This window comes from Dama dama, chromosome 11 (genome assembly GCF_033118175.1).
Source record: "Dama dama isolate Ldn47 chromosome 11, ASM3311817v1, whole genome shotgun sequence".
Taxonomy (NCBI): domain Eukaryota; kingdom Metazoa; phylum Chordata; class Mammalia; order Artiodactyla; family Cervidae; genus Dama; species Dama dama.
Genome location: NC_083691.1, coordinates 54,506,838 through 54,519,750, shown reverse-complemented (window position 1 = coordinate 54,519,750; position 12,913 = coordinate 54,506,838). Strand labels below are relative to the sequence as shown.

Here is a 12,913-nt window from a genome sequence, read left to right as displayed (position 1 = left end):
ATAGTATTGAAAAGTCACTCACCTGATTCAGAATATTTATAACCGTCTTGTAATGTTTCAGGAGAAAAAAATCTTTTCAAGACAGTACGAAGGCATCTTTGATCCCAGGTATCCGTAACTCTTCCACCATAGGTAATTTCACCTGAAAAGGAGTTTGCATTTAAAAACGTTGTTTGTTTTTAATTGATATGCATACCCACATTCTAATAGGTTTATTTATTTACACATTTGGCACATTGAGTGTCTTTCCACTAACCTATCCCTAAAGATAATAAAAGTCAATTTTTAAAAAGCAGAAAGAAGACTAGCATATGTTGTTGTTGTTTAGTTGATAAGTTATGTCCAACTCTTTTGTGACCCCCCACCTGAACTGTAGCCTGCCAGACTCCTCTGTTCATGAGGTTTCCCAGGCAAGAATACTATAGTGGGTTGCAATTTTCTCCTCCAAGGGATCTTCCTGACCCAGGGATGGAACCCTTGTCTCCTGCATTGGCGGGTGGATTCTTTACCATTGAACCACCAGAGAAGCCCAAGGAGGTATATGTACTTTCCCCCAATTATTTTGCCTTTCCCAAATAATTGAAACTAAAGCTACTGAGCTCTGTTTACATATTTCTTCCTTCTTCCTGTTTTTTTTTTTTCTTTGTTTAAAAAATATTGAAATATTGACTTTTGGCCTTATCCCATCACTGACTGTAGTATTGTAAAACATACCTACTTTGCATCAAAGACTGCTTTTTTGGGGGCCAGTAAGCTAAATGGAACCAAAATATTTACAACAAGGCATTCAAAATCTATACATACCTTATACATTATTGATGTACAAGGAGGAAAGGATAGATACAAGATGCAAGAGACAATTTACCTCACAGAAATTAGATTATGGGGAATTAAAATTTATTGGTATCCCATCTCTCTTTCCACAGAGAAGCTATGCTTCATTGTCACCCCCACATTACAATAGGAAAGATAGTTATTCAGTGCTGTAATGGTTGTATAACTGATGTGGTGGTTTAGTTGCTAAGTCATATCTGACACTTGTGACCCCATGAACTGTAGCCTGCCAGGCTCCTCTGTCCATGAAATTTCCCAGGCAAGAATACTGGAGTGAATTGCCATTTCCTTCTCCGGCGGATTTTCCCCAACTAGGGATTGACCCTGCATCTTCTGCATTGCGGGTGGATTCTTTACCCCTGAGACACCAGGGAAGCCCACTGCTGATATAATTCCTTGGAAAAATTCCAGACCCATTGCTACAATTTATTATTCACCTCTGTAGTGCTCCAAGAAGAATTTTACCTATGATACTGATGTTGTCAACTTCTGAATCTTTTAAATGTTTATCTGCTCATCTCCATCTCTTATTATGTCAAGATTTTTTTTTCCATTCTCTTTCAAGCTGAGATGGTTGGTTGAGAGAAAGTTACTTGGATCTTTGTAGTTTATTTCTTCCAGGACAGCAATGTGCTAACTGGCATCTATCTTTCTTCTCCTGTTGAAGCACCTCTGATCAGTCTTTTTTTTTTTTTTTTAATTTCTTTATTTTAATTGGAGGCTAATTACTTTACAATATTGTAGTGCTTTCTGCCATACATTCACATGAATCAGCCATGGGTGTACATGTGTTCTCCATCTTGAACCCCCTTTCCACCTCCCTCCTCATCCCATGACCTCAGGGTCATCCCAGTGCACCAGCCCTGAACACCCTGTCTCATGCATCAAACCTGGACTGGCGATCTATTTCACATAAAATATACATGTTTCAATGCTATTCTCTCAAATCACCCCACCCTCGCCTTCTCCCACAGAGTCCAAAAGTCTGTTCTTTATATCTGTGTCTCTTTTGCTATCTCGCATATAGGGTCATTGTTACCATCTTCTTGAATTCCATATATATGTGTTAATATACTGTATTGGTGTTTTTCTTTCTGACTTACTTCACTCTGTATAATAGGCTTCAGTTTCATCCATCTCATTAGAACTGATTCAAATACATTCTTTTTAATAGCTGAATAATATTCCATTGTGTATATGTACCACAGGTTTCTTATCCATTTGTCTGCCGATAGACATCTAGGTTGCTTCCATGTCCTGGCTATTATAAACAGTGCTGCAATGAACATTGGGGTACACGTGTCTCTTTCAATTCAGGTTTCCTCAGTGTGTATGCCCAGCAGTGGGATTGCTGGGTCATATGGCAGTTCTATTTCCAGTTTTTTAAGGAATCTCCACACTGTTCTCTATAGTGGCTGTACTAGTTTGCATTCTCACCAGCAGTGTAAGAGGGTTCCCTTTTCTCCGCACCCTCTCCTGCATTTATTGTTTGTAGACTTTTTGATAGCAGCCATTCTGACTTGCGTGAGATGGTACCTCATTATGGTTTTAATTTGCATTTCTCTGATAATGAGTGATGTTGAGCATCTTTTCATGTGTTTGTTAGCCATCTGTATGTCTTCTTTGGGGAAATGTCTGTTTAGTTCTTTGGCCTATTTTTTGATTGGGTCATTTATTTTTCTGGAATTGAGTTACATGAGCTGCTTGTATATTTTTGAGATTAATTCTTTGTCAGTTGCTTCATTTGCTATTATTTTTTCCCATTCTAAATGCTGTCTTTTCACCTTGCTTATAGTTTCCTTCATTGTGCAAAAGCCTTTAAGTTTAATTAGGCCCCATTTGTTTATTTTTGCTTTTATTTCCATTACTCTGGGAGGTGGGTCATAGAGGATCCTGCTGTGATTTATGTCAGAGAGTGTTTTGCCTATGTTTTTCTCTAGGAGTTTCTGGTCTTCCATTTAGATCTTTAATCCATTTTGAGTTTATTTTTGTGTGGTGTTAAGAAAGTGCTCTAGTTTCATTCTTTTACAAGTGGTTGACCAGTTTTCCAAGCACCACTTGTTAAAGAGATTGTCTTTTCTCCATTGTATCTTCTTGCCTCCTTTGTCAAAGATAAGGTGTCCATAGGTGTGTGGATTTATCTCTGGGCTTTCTATTCTGTTCCATTGATCTATTTTTCTGTCTTTGTGCCAGTACCATACTGTCTTGATGACTGTAGCTTTGTAGTATAGTCTGAAGTCAGGCAGGTTGATTCCTCCAGTTCCATTCTTCTTTCTCAAGATTGCTTTGGCTATTTGAGGTTTTTTGTACTTCCATACAACTTGTGAGATTATTTGTTCCAGTTCTCTGAAAAATACCATTGGTCGCTTGATAGGGATTGCATTGAATCTATAGATTGCTTTGGTTAGTATACTCATTTTCACTATATTGATTCTTCCAATCCATGAACATAGTATATTTTCCCATCTATTTGTGTTATCTTTGATTACTTTCATCAGTGTTTTATAGTTTTCTATATACAGGTATTTTGTTTCTTTAGGTAGATTTATTTCTAAGTATTTTATTCTTTCATTGCAATGGTGAATGGAATTGTTTCCTTAATTTCTCTTTCTCTTCTCTCATTGTTAGTGTATAGGAATGCCAGGGATTTCTGTGTGTTAATTTTATATCCTGTAACTTTACTATATTCATTGATTAGTTCTAGTAATTTTCTGGTGGAGTCTTTAGGGTTTTCTATGCAGAGGATCATGTCATCTGCAAACAGTGAGAGTTTTACTTCTTCTTTTCTGGATTCCTTTTATTTCTTTTTCTTCTCTGATTGCTGTGGCTAAAAGTTCCAAAACCATGTTGAAAAGTAGTGGTGAGAATGGGCACCCTTGTCTTGTTCCTGACTTTAGGGGAAATTTTTTCAATTTTTTCACCATTGAGGATAATGTTTGCTGTAGGTTTATAATATATGGCTTTTATTATGTTGAGGTATGGTCCTTCTATGCCTGCTTTCTGGAGGTTGTTGTTTTTTTTTTTTTTTAAATCATAAATGGATGTTGAATTTTGTCAAAGGCTTTCTCTGCATCTATTGACATAATCATATGGTTTTTATCTTTCAATTTGTTAATGTGGTGAATCACAGATTGATTTGCAAATGTTGAAGAATCCTTGCATCCCTGGGATAAAGCGCACTTGGTCATGATGCATGATCTTTTTAATATGTTTTGGGATTCTGTTTGCTAGAATTTTGTTAAGGATTTTTGCATCTGTGTTCATGAGTGATATTGGCCTGTAGTTTTCTTTTTTCATGGCATCTTTGTCTGATTTTGGCATTAGGGTGATGGTGGCCTCATAGAATGAGTTTGGAAATTTACCTTCCTCTGCAATTTTCTGGAAGAGTTTGAGTAGGATAGATGTTAGCTCTTCTCTAAATTTTTGGTAGAATTCAGCTGCGAAGCCATCTGGTCCTGGGCTTTTGTTTGCTGGAAGATTTCTGATTACGGTTTTGATTTCCGTGCTTATGATGGGTCTGTTAAGATTTTCTATTTCTTCCTGGTTCAATTTTGGAAAGTTATAGTTTTCTAAGAACTTGTCCATTTCTTCCAAGTTGTCCATTTTATTGACATATAGTTGCTGGTAGTAGTCTCTTATGATCCTTTGTATTTCTGTGTTGTGTGTTGTGATTTCTCCATTTTCATTTCTAATTTTGTTAATTTGATTCTTCTCCCTTTTTTCTTGATGAATTTGGCTAATGGTTTGTCTATTTTATTTATCTTTTCAAAGAACCAGCTTTTGACTTTGTTGATTTTTGTTATGGTCTCCTTTGTTTCTTTTCCATTTATTTCTGCCCTTATTTTTATGATTTATTTCCTTCTACTAACCCTGGGGTTCTTCATTTCTTCTTTTTTCTAGTTGCTTTAGGTGTAGAGTTGGGTTATTTATTTGATTTTTCTCTTGTTTCTTGAGGTAAGCTTGTATTGCTATGAACCTTCCCCTTAGCACTGCTTTTACTGAATCCCATAGGTTTTGGGTTGTTGTGTTTTCATTTTCTATGCATTCATTTCTATGCATATTTTGATTTCTTTTTTGATTTCTTCTGTGATTATTGGTTATTCAGAAGCGTGTTGTTTAGCCTCCATATGTTTATATTTTTAATAGTTTTTTTCCCTGTAGTTGACATCTTATCTCACCACATTGTGATCAGAAAAGATGCTTGGAATGATTTCAATATTTTTGAATTTACCAAGGCTAGATTTATGGCCTAGGATGTGCTCTGTCCTGGAGAGGGTTCAATGTGCACTTGAGAAAAAGGTGAAATTAATTGTTTTGGGGTGAATGTCCTATAGATATCAATTAGGTCTAACTAGTCCACTGTATCATTTAAAGTTTGTGTTTCATTGCTAATTTTCTGTTTAGTTGATCTATCCATAGGTGTGAGTGGGGTATTAAAGTCTCCCACTATTACTGTGTTACTGTTAATTTCCTCTTTCACACTTGTTAGCATTTGCCTTACATATTGTGGTGCTCCTATGTTGGGTGCATATATATTTATAATTGTTATATCTTATTCTTGGATTGATCCTTTGATCATTATGTAGTGTCCTTCTTTGTCTCTTTTCACAGCCTTTATTTCACAGTCTATTTTATCTGATATGAGTATTGCTACTCCTCCTTTCTTTTGGTCTCCATTTGTGTGAAATATCTTTTTCCAGCCCTTCACTTTCAGTCTGTGGGTGTCCCTTGTTTTGAGGTGGGTCTCTTGTAGACAGCATATATAGGGGTCTTGTTTTTGTATCCATTCAGCCAGTCTTTGTCTTTTCGTTGGGGCATTCAACCCATTTACATTTAAGGTAATTACTGATAAGTATGATTTCATTGCCATTTACTTTGTTGTTTTGGGTTCGAGTTTATAAACCTTTTCTGTGTTCCTATCTAGAGAATATCCTTTAGCACTTGTTGAAGAGCTGGTTTGGTGGTGCTGAATTCTCTCAGCTTTTGCTTGTCTGTAAAGCTTTTGATTTCTCCTTCATATTTGAATGAGATCCTTGCTGGGTACAGTAATCTAGGTTGTAGGTTTTTCTCTTTCATCACTTTAAGTATATCCTGCCATTCCCTTCTGGCCTGAAGAGTTCTGTTGAAAGATCAGCTGTTATCCTTATGCGAATCCCCTTGTGTGTTATTTGTTGTTTTTCCCTTGCTGCTTTTAATATTTGTTCTTTGTGTTTGATCTTTGTTAATTTGATTAATATGTATCTTGGGGTGTTTCACCTTGGGTTTATCCTTTTTGGGACTCTCTGGGTTTCTTGGACTTGTGTGACTATTTCCTTCCCCATTTTAGGGAAGTTTTCAACTATTATCTCCTCAAGTATTTTCTCATGGTCTTTTTTTTTGGTCTTCTTCTTCTGGAACTCCTATGATTTGAATGTTGGGGCGTTTGACATTGTCCAAGACCTCTGGTCAGTCTTATTGGCTTAGCCACTTAGAGTGAGGGTGTAGCTGACTCCCTGTATCAACAGTTCTAAGAAGGAAGAAGGAGATGCTGTTGTACTTTCCTGAGACTATTCTTCAGTTACCCTCTGGGAAGTCTTGGAACACAAAGTTGGGTTAAATCTTTGTGGTCAGTTTATGGTCCTGGGGGCTGGATGGGAATATAAAGGTCAAGTTTCTTCAGTTGTATGATGATGTCTGGGAAAGGAGAGTGGCTTGGAAAAGTCAGGCTCCAATAATTAGTCAGTGGTGAGAGGAAGAGTTGTCCTAAAATGCATTATTCTAAAAAAAAAAATTCAGGGACTTTCCTGGTGATTCAGTGGTTAAGATTCCATGCTTCCTCTGTTGGGAGCATGGGTTGATACTTGGTTGGGGAACTAAGATCCTACATGCCTCGCAGCAGGGCCAAAAAATTTCAAACTAAAATATCTACATTTTGAGAAGCAGCATGGAAATTATTTGCCTTAAACATCAGGCTTGGTGATTTTGTGTCCAGATTCAGTGTTACCTTTTTTGTTGGATCAAATGAGTAAACCAGGAACTCGAATAATTTGACTCAAGGTATCTGACTCACTTTTAGGCTTACTTTTAAGCAGCAATCTTCTGGATTTAGAAGAAGAACATCTGGGAGGGGGTGTCCACCACACATGCCCACTGCATGTCCTAGCCCTGGCATGATGGTTCCTAAGGGTCTCACTGCAAATCCTGATGTCATGGTTTTCCCCTTCTCTTCTATTCTTATCCCCATGGGTTGGTTCAGGGATGGCCTGATACAAACTGGACAGGCCTGAGGTTTGGCTTTGTCCTTGTCCACTCTGTGCTCAGATCTGATTCCTGGACTTAGGCATTGCTCTGGCTTACTCTATAAAATTTTAAGGACCCCCCCCCACTTCCTCCAACCCCAAACACCTTCTCACATTCAAAGCCTCCTTAATCTTTCTCTGTTTATTCTCTCCTGTCTAGTCTCCCCCTTGGTGTTGCTATAATCCCCTTGTTAAATTCTTCATCTTGCTTTTACTATAGCTTTGTAAATGATTGCACCTCTTCCCAGCCTAAAAGACTGTAGTTGCCAACCATTGCTTATAAGGTAGAGTCCAAATTTATGAAGAACACACACAGGCTTTTAAGATGTGCCTGCAGATCACTTTTTTTTTCTTTTTTTAGTTTTATTGAAGGTAAAGCTTTCTTCTACATACAACACCTCTTTAAAAAAATGATTTATTTATTTAGTATTGGCTGTGCTGGGTCTTTGTTGCTGCATAGGCTTTTCTCTAGTGGAGAGCAGGGGCTACTCTCTAGTCGTGGTGCACAGGCTTCTGATTGCAGTGGCTTCTCCTGTTTCAGAGCATGCATTCCAGAGTGCTTGGGCTTCAGTAGTTGCAATTCCCCAGGCTCTAGAGCACAGGCTCAGTAGTTGTGACGCATGGGCTTAGCTGCTCTGTGGCATGTGGGATCTTTGTAGACCAGAGATTGAACCTGTGTCTCTGGCACTGGCAGGTGGATTCTTTACCACTGAGCAACCAGGGAAGACAACATCATCTCTTTATAGCCTGCTCCAGTACTACTGAACTATTCACAGTGTCTGCAGGCATAGCTCATCCTGACACTGCTGGGCTTTCCCATCAGTGTTCTCTCTGCCAGCGTGTTCTCCTGCCTCTTCTCTTTCGCTGAGCCCAACCCACTTTTCAGCATTCCGCTCAACCATCACACCTTGGTGGAGCTTCCCTAGATTCCTCCAGGTAGCATTATTTGCTCCTTTTGAATTCCCATAGCATTGTCCTTACAACTTCTATCTTGGTAATTATACCATATTATAGTTTATTTATTATCTCCATCCATGAATTTTTGGTAGATGGGGGCTACATCATCTTTGTATTTCCAGCCTTTAACATAGTAGAACTAAGCTGTATTTTCTGGATTAATCCATAGATGACTGCCTAAAATCTCATCATGAGCAAATATCATTGCCTGGATACAGCACTGCCTTTTTTAAATAAGTTTTTAAATTTATTTTATTTTTGGCTGCACTGGGTCTTCATTGCTGTGCTCAGGCTTCCTCTAGTTGCAGCTAGAGAGGGGGCGACTCTTCGTTGTGGTGTGTGGGCTTCTCAGTGCAGTGGCTTCTCTTATTGCAGAGTACAGGCTCTGAGCTTCAGTAGTTCTGGTGCACAGGTCCAGTTGCTTGAGGCATGTGGAATCTTCCCAGACCAAAGATTGAACCTGTGTCCCTTGCATTGGCAGCATATTCTTAACCACTCTGGGCCACCAGGGAAGTCCTCAGCATTGCTTTTTCCCTCCTACTTTTTAAAAACCTTTTTAATGAGCTATACCGTGAACATCATAAAAATCACTTAAATTTCACATGTGTAACTAGTTTTTAGTAAATTGACAAGATTGTGTAACATTATAATCTAATTTTTGAACATTTTTATCATCTTCCCCAGAATACATCTTGTGCCCATTTGCAGTCACAGTCCTTTTCTGTTCTGCCCCATGCAATCATTCTTTCTGTCTGTATTCTACTTTCTGTCTGTATACTTGATTTTTTCTGGAAATTTCACATAAATGTAATATACAGAATGTGATATTTTGTGTCTGGCTTCTTTGACTTAGCATGTTTTTGAAGTTTATCCATGTTGGAGCATGTACCAGTACTTTATTTCTTTTTATGGAGCAATTATGACTCAGCTGGTAAAGAATCTGCCTGCAATGTGAAAGACCTGGATTCGATTCCTGGGTTGGGAAGATCCCCTGGAGAAGGAAAAGGCTACCCACTCCAGTATTCTGGCCTGGAGAATTCCATGGACTCTATAGTCCATGGGGTTGCAAAGAGTTGGACATGACTGAGCGACTTTTACTTTTCAATACTATATTGTGGGGTTTTCCCAGTGGCTCAGCCGTAAAGTATTCACTTTCAATGCAGGAGAATCAGGAGACATGGGTTCCATCCCTAGGCTGGGAAGATCCCCTGGAGAAGGAAATGACAACCCACTCCAGTATTCTTGCCCAGGAAATTCCATGGACAGAGGAGATTGTGGGTTACAGTCCGTGGGGTCACAGAGAGTCGGACACAGCTGAGCACACACATTGTCAGTCTTACATTGTATGGAATATACCTTGTTTTATTCATCCATTCATCAGTTGATAGACATGCAGGTTGTTTCCACTTTTTGGTATTATGAATAATGCTGTTATGAACATTTATGTACAAGTTTTAGTGTGGACATGTGTTTTCATTTTCCCTGATATATATGTAGGAGTGGAATGGAATTTATAGGTCATATGGTAAGACTATTAAAATATTTTCCAAAGCAGTGGCACCTCATTACATTGCCACCAGCAATATATGAGAGTTTCAGTTTCTCCACTTTCTTGATAACACTTGTTATGGTCTTTTTTTTTGTTGTTATAGTCATCCTAATAGGTATAAAGTGGTATTTCAATATGGTTTCAATTTTCATTTTCCTAATGATTAATTGAGCATCTTTTCATGGGCTTATTAGGCATCTGTATGTATTTTTTTGTGAAATGTACATTCAAATCTTTTGCCCATTTTAAAATTGGATTTTTTTTTCTTACTGTTGTAGGAGTTCTTTACACACTTCATAGACAGATGCCTTATCAGATACATGACTTGCAAATATTTTCTCTCAGTATATGTCTTGCTTTTTCATTTTCTTGATAGTGTTTGCTGAGGTGTAAAAGCTCTACATGTTGAAAAAGCTGAATTTATTATTTTTCTTTAATTACTAGTGCCTTTTGCACCATATCTAAGAAGCCATAATTAACCTAAAGTCATGAGGATTTATTTATATGCTTTCTCTTAAGAGTTTTATAGTTTTAGCTCTTACATTTAGATACACCACTCAGTTTGAATTAAGTTTTTTGTATGCTATGATCAGATAAGGATTCAAATTCTCTCTTTAGCAGCTAGGTATCCAATTGTCCCAGCATCATTTGTTAAATTGTTTTGGTGCCTTTGTTAAAAATGATGATAAATATAAGTGTTTATTTCTGGATTCTCAGTTCTGTTCCATTGATTATATGTCTTAACGTTATGCCAGTACTATACAGTCTTTTTTTAAAAAAATTGAATTTAGTTGATTTACAATATTGTGTTTAAGGTGTACAGCAAAATGATTCAATTATACATATATGTGTATATATCTTTTTTCCAATTCTTTTCCTTTATAGTTTATTACAAGATATTGAATATAGCTCCCTGTGCTATACAGTAAATCCTGTCTTGATTATTGTGGCTTTGTATAACTTTTGAAATTGGGAATTATAACTCTTCTGACTCATTTTTTTTTCAAGATTGTTTTTGTTTTTTGGGGCCCTTCACATTTTCACAGATTTTATGATCAGCTTCAGCTGTTAAATGTGTCAGTGATTGTGTTAAATCTGTGTTGTGCTTGTGCTTAGTTGCTCAGTCATGTCTGATTGTTTGTGACCCCATGGACTGTAGCCCACCAGGCTCCTTTATCCATGGGACTCTCCAGGCAAGAATACTGGAGTGGGTTGCCATGCCTTCCTCCAGCAGATCTTCCCGACTCAGGGATTGAACCCAGGTCTCCCGCATTTCAGGCAGACTCTACCATATGAGCCACCAGGGAAGCCCGTGTTACGATAGATTGTATTAAATCTATAGATTGGTCTGGGGAATGTTATTACTTTAACAATGTTGTATCTCTCAATTCATAAGCATGTCATGTCTCTTCACTAATTTAGATTATCTTTAATTTTCTTTGGCAATGCTTTGCAGGTTTCAGTGTACAAATCTGCACTTCTTTTATTAAATTTATTCTTAAGCTGTTTATTCTTTTTGATGTTATCATGAACATAATTACAAATATTTTCAAGTTGTTCATTGCCAGTGTACAGAAAAGGAGTTGATTTTTGTATATTGACTTTGTATCCCACAGCCTTGCTGAACTCATTTGTTACTTCCAGTTTGTGTGTGTGTGTGTGAATTCTTTAGGATTTTCTGCATTCAAGATGTTGTCATCTGCAAATAATTTACTTCTTGCTTTCTAAACTGATGCCTTTTATTTCTTTTCCTTCTCTAATTTCCCGGGATAGAAACAACAACATTGAATAGTAGTAGAGAGAAAAGATATATCATTGTCTAGTTCCTTTCTATGCCTTTCAAAACCCAGTTACTTTCACGGCAGTAGAAACAACTGAGCTAACGGAAAGGTCAAAGGTTCTAGGAAAGAAAGAAAGCAGAGAAAAGCTGGGAAGCAGAAATTTCAGGGTATGTACAGGGTGGCAGGGAAGAATACTGTCTAGTTCACTGTTATGTTAAGCAATCTTGGCCCCACAGGAGTGGCTGGGGGCAGAAGTACAAAGGAGCTTCCCAGGTTCCATGCCCACTCTTCTTCGTCCAACCTGGAGATAGGTCCTCATCCATTTTCACTATTGTTTCACTGCCCTTCACTCAAGCATGTTCCAAGGTATCACATGCTGTTCAAGTCTTTAGATCAGCTGACCCCTTTCTGCTGTTCCTCATTTCCTTTGCTCACCAATGAAAACCATCCATTCCCATTCTGCTCCTTTGCAGGCTCTCTCCCTCCCCCACCTCCTAATGGGAACCTTTTCTTCATTATTTGGGCCTGCATGGTCTACACTGGATCTAGTTTTATCAGTAAGATCTCACAGGGCCACAGTTAACATTTGCTAAAAATTATACTCCATAAAATATTTTTTCCTTTGTTTTAAGTACCCCTGACTCAGTAAGTCTCTACTGGTGAACCATGTTCAGATTCTTTTGAATTTAAGAGCACAAACTCTGGAGGCTGGACTGCCTGCATTTAAATCTTGCCTTCACCCTTGTAAACTGTGTGCTTCAGTTTTCTTATTCGTAAAATAGGGATATAATGGTCTTTACCTTATAGGGTTCTTATGAGGATTAAATCTTCTAATTCATGGGCTGTGCCTGAAATGTGCTTGGCATGTAGCAAGAACTATCTAAGAGTTCACTATTATTATCTGGGAAAATATCTGTCCCATCTGCTCTGTATAAACATTCTTATGATATTCTTATCATGGTCTTATCTTCTCAAAGGGAATGTCAGAAGTCATCACCACCCTCACCATACACTTGGGAGGACACCATCTTGGTATAAGCCAGGTAGGTGTAAACCAACAACCATGTGGTGGAGAGCTGGACATCAGACCATGTGGGCATACTGACCAGTGATGTAAATCAGTGCATCCCACGGAATCTTTCCTTCTTGACAGTAAAGGTTGAGGTTCAGTAGAGCGCATTCCCTGTCACTGTCATTAAATTCATAGCAGATATTCCAACCAAGAGGGCCAAACTTTTTTCTCTCCTAGAACAGAAAATGAAAGTGGTCTTAAAATTTGATAAAATTAATTCTGCATAAAATACTTGAAAACCAGAGCTTCTGTTGAAGTTTGGCATCCTCACTGTGCAAAATGCCATTCAACTTAAGTGAGGCTTTCAGTTTGACTTTCACCAAATAGGGCAGGCACCTCTTCCTCCAACTCTGGCCTTTTTCCAATTTTCCAAAAGATAATTAGATGTTACTGAAAATGTGAAATTGTGACAGAACTGACAAAAGAACATTTGTTCTTTATG

At 37.9% G+C, this 12,913-nt stretch overlaps 1 protein-coding gene across 1 annotated transcript in view; it reads right to left on the bottom strand.

Moving 5' to 3' along the window:
• Positions 1-12,913, bottom strand: part of DNAH6 (dynein axonemal heavy chain 6) — a 270,144-nt gene that overhangs the window by 25,085 nt on the left and 232,146 nt on the right. The window contains exons 67-68 of the mRNA XM_061155236.1: positions 12,506-12,644; positions 23-142 (exon numbers count right to left, since the gene is read on the bottom strand). Of these exons, the coding sequence (XP_061011219.1) occupies positions 23-142; positions 12,506-12,644 (259 nt within the window). The remainder of the gene's footprint in view (positions 1-22; positions 143-12,505; positions 12,645-12,913) is intronic.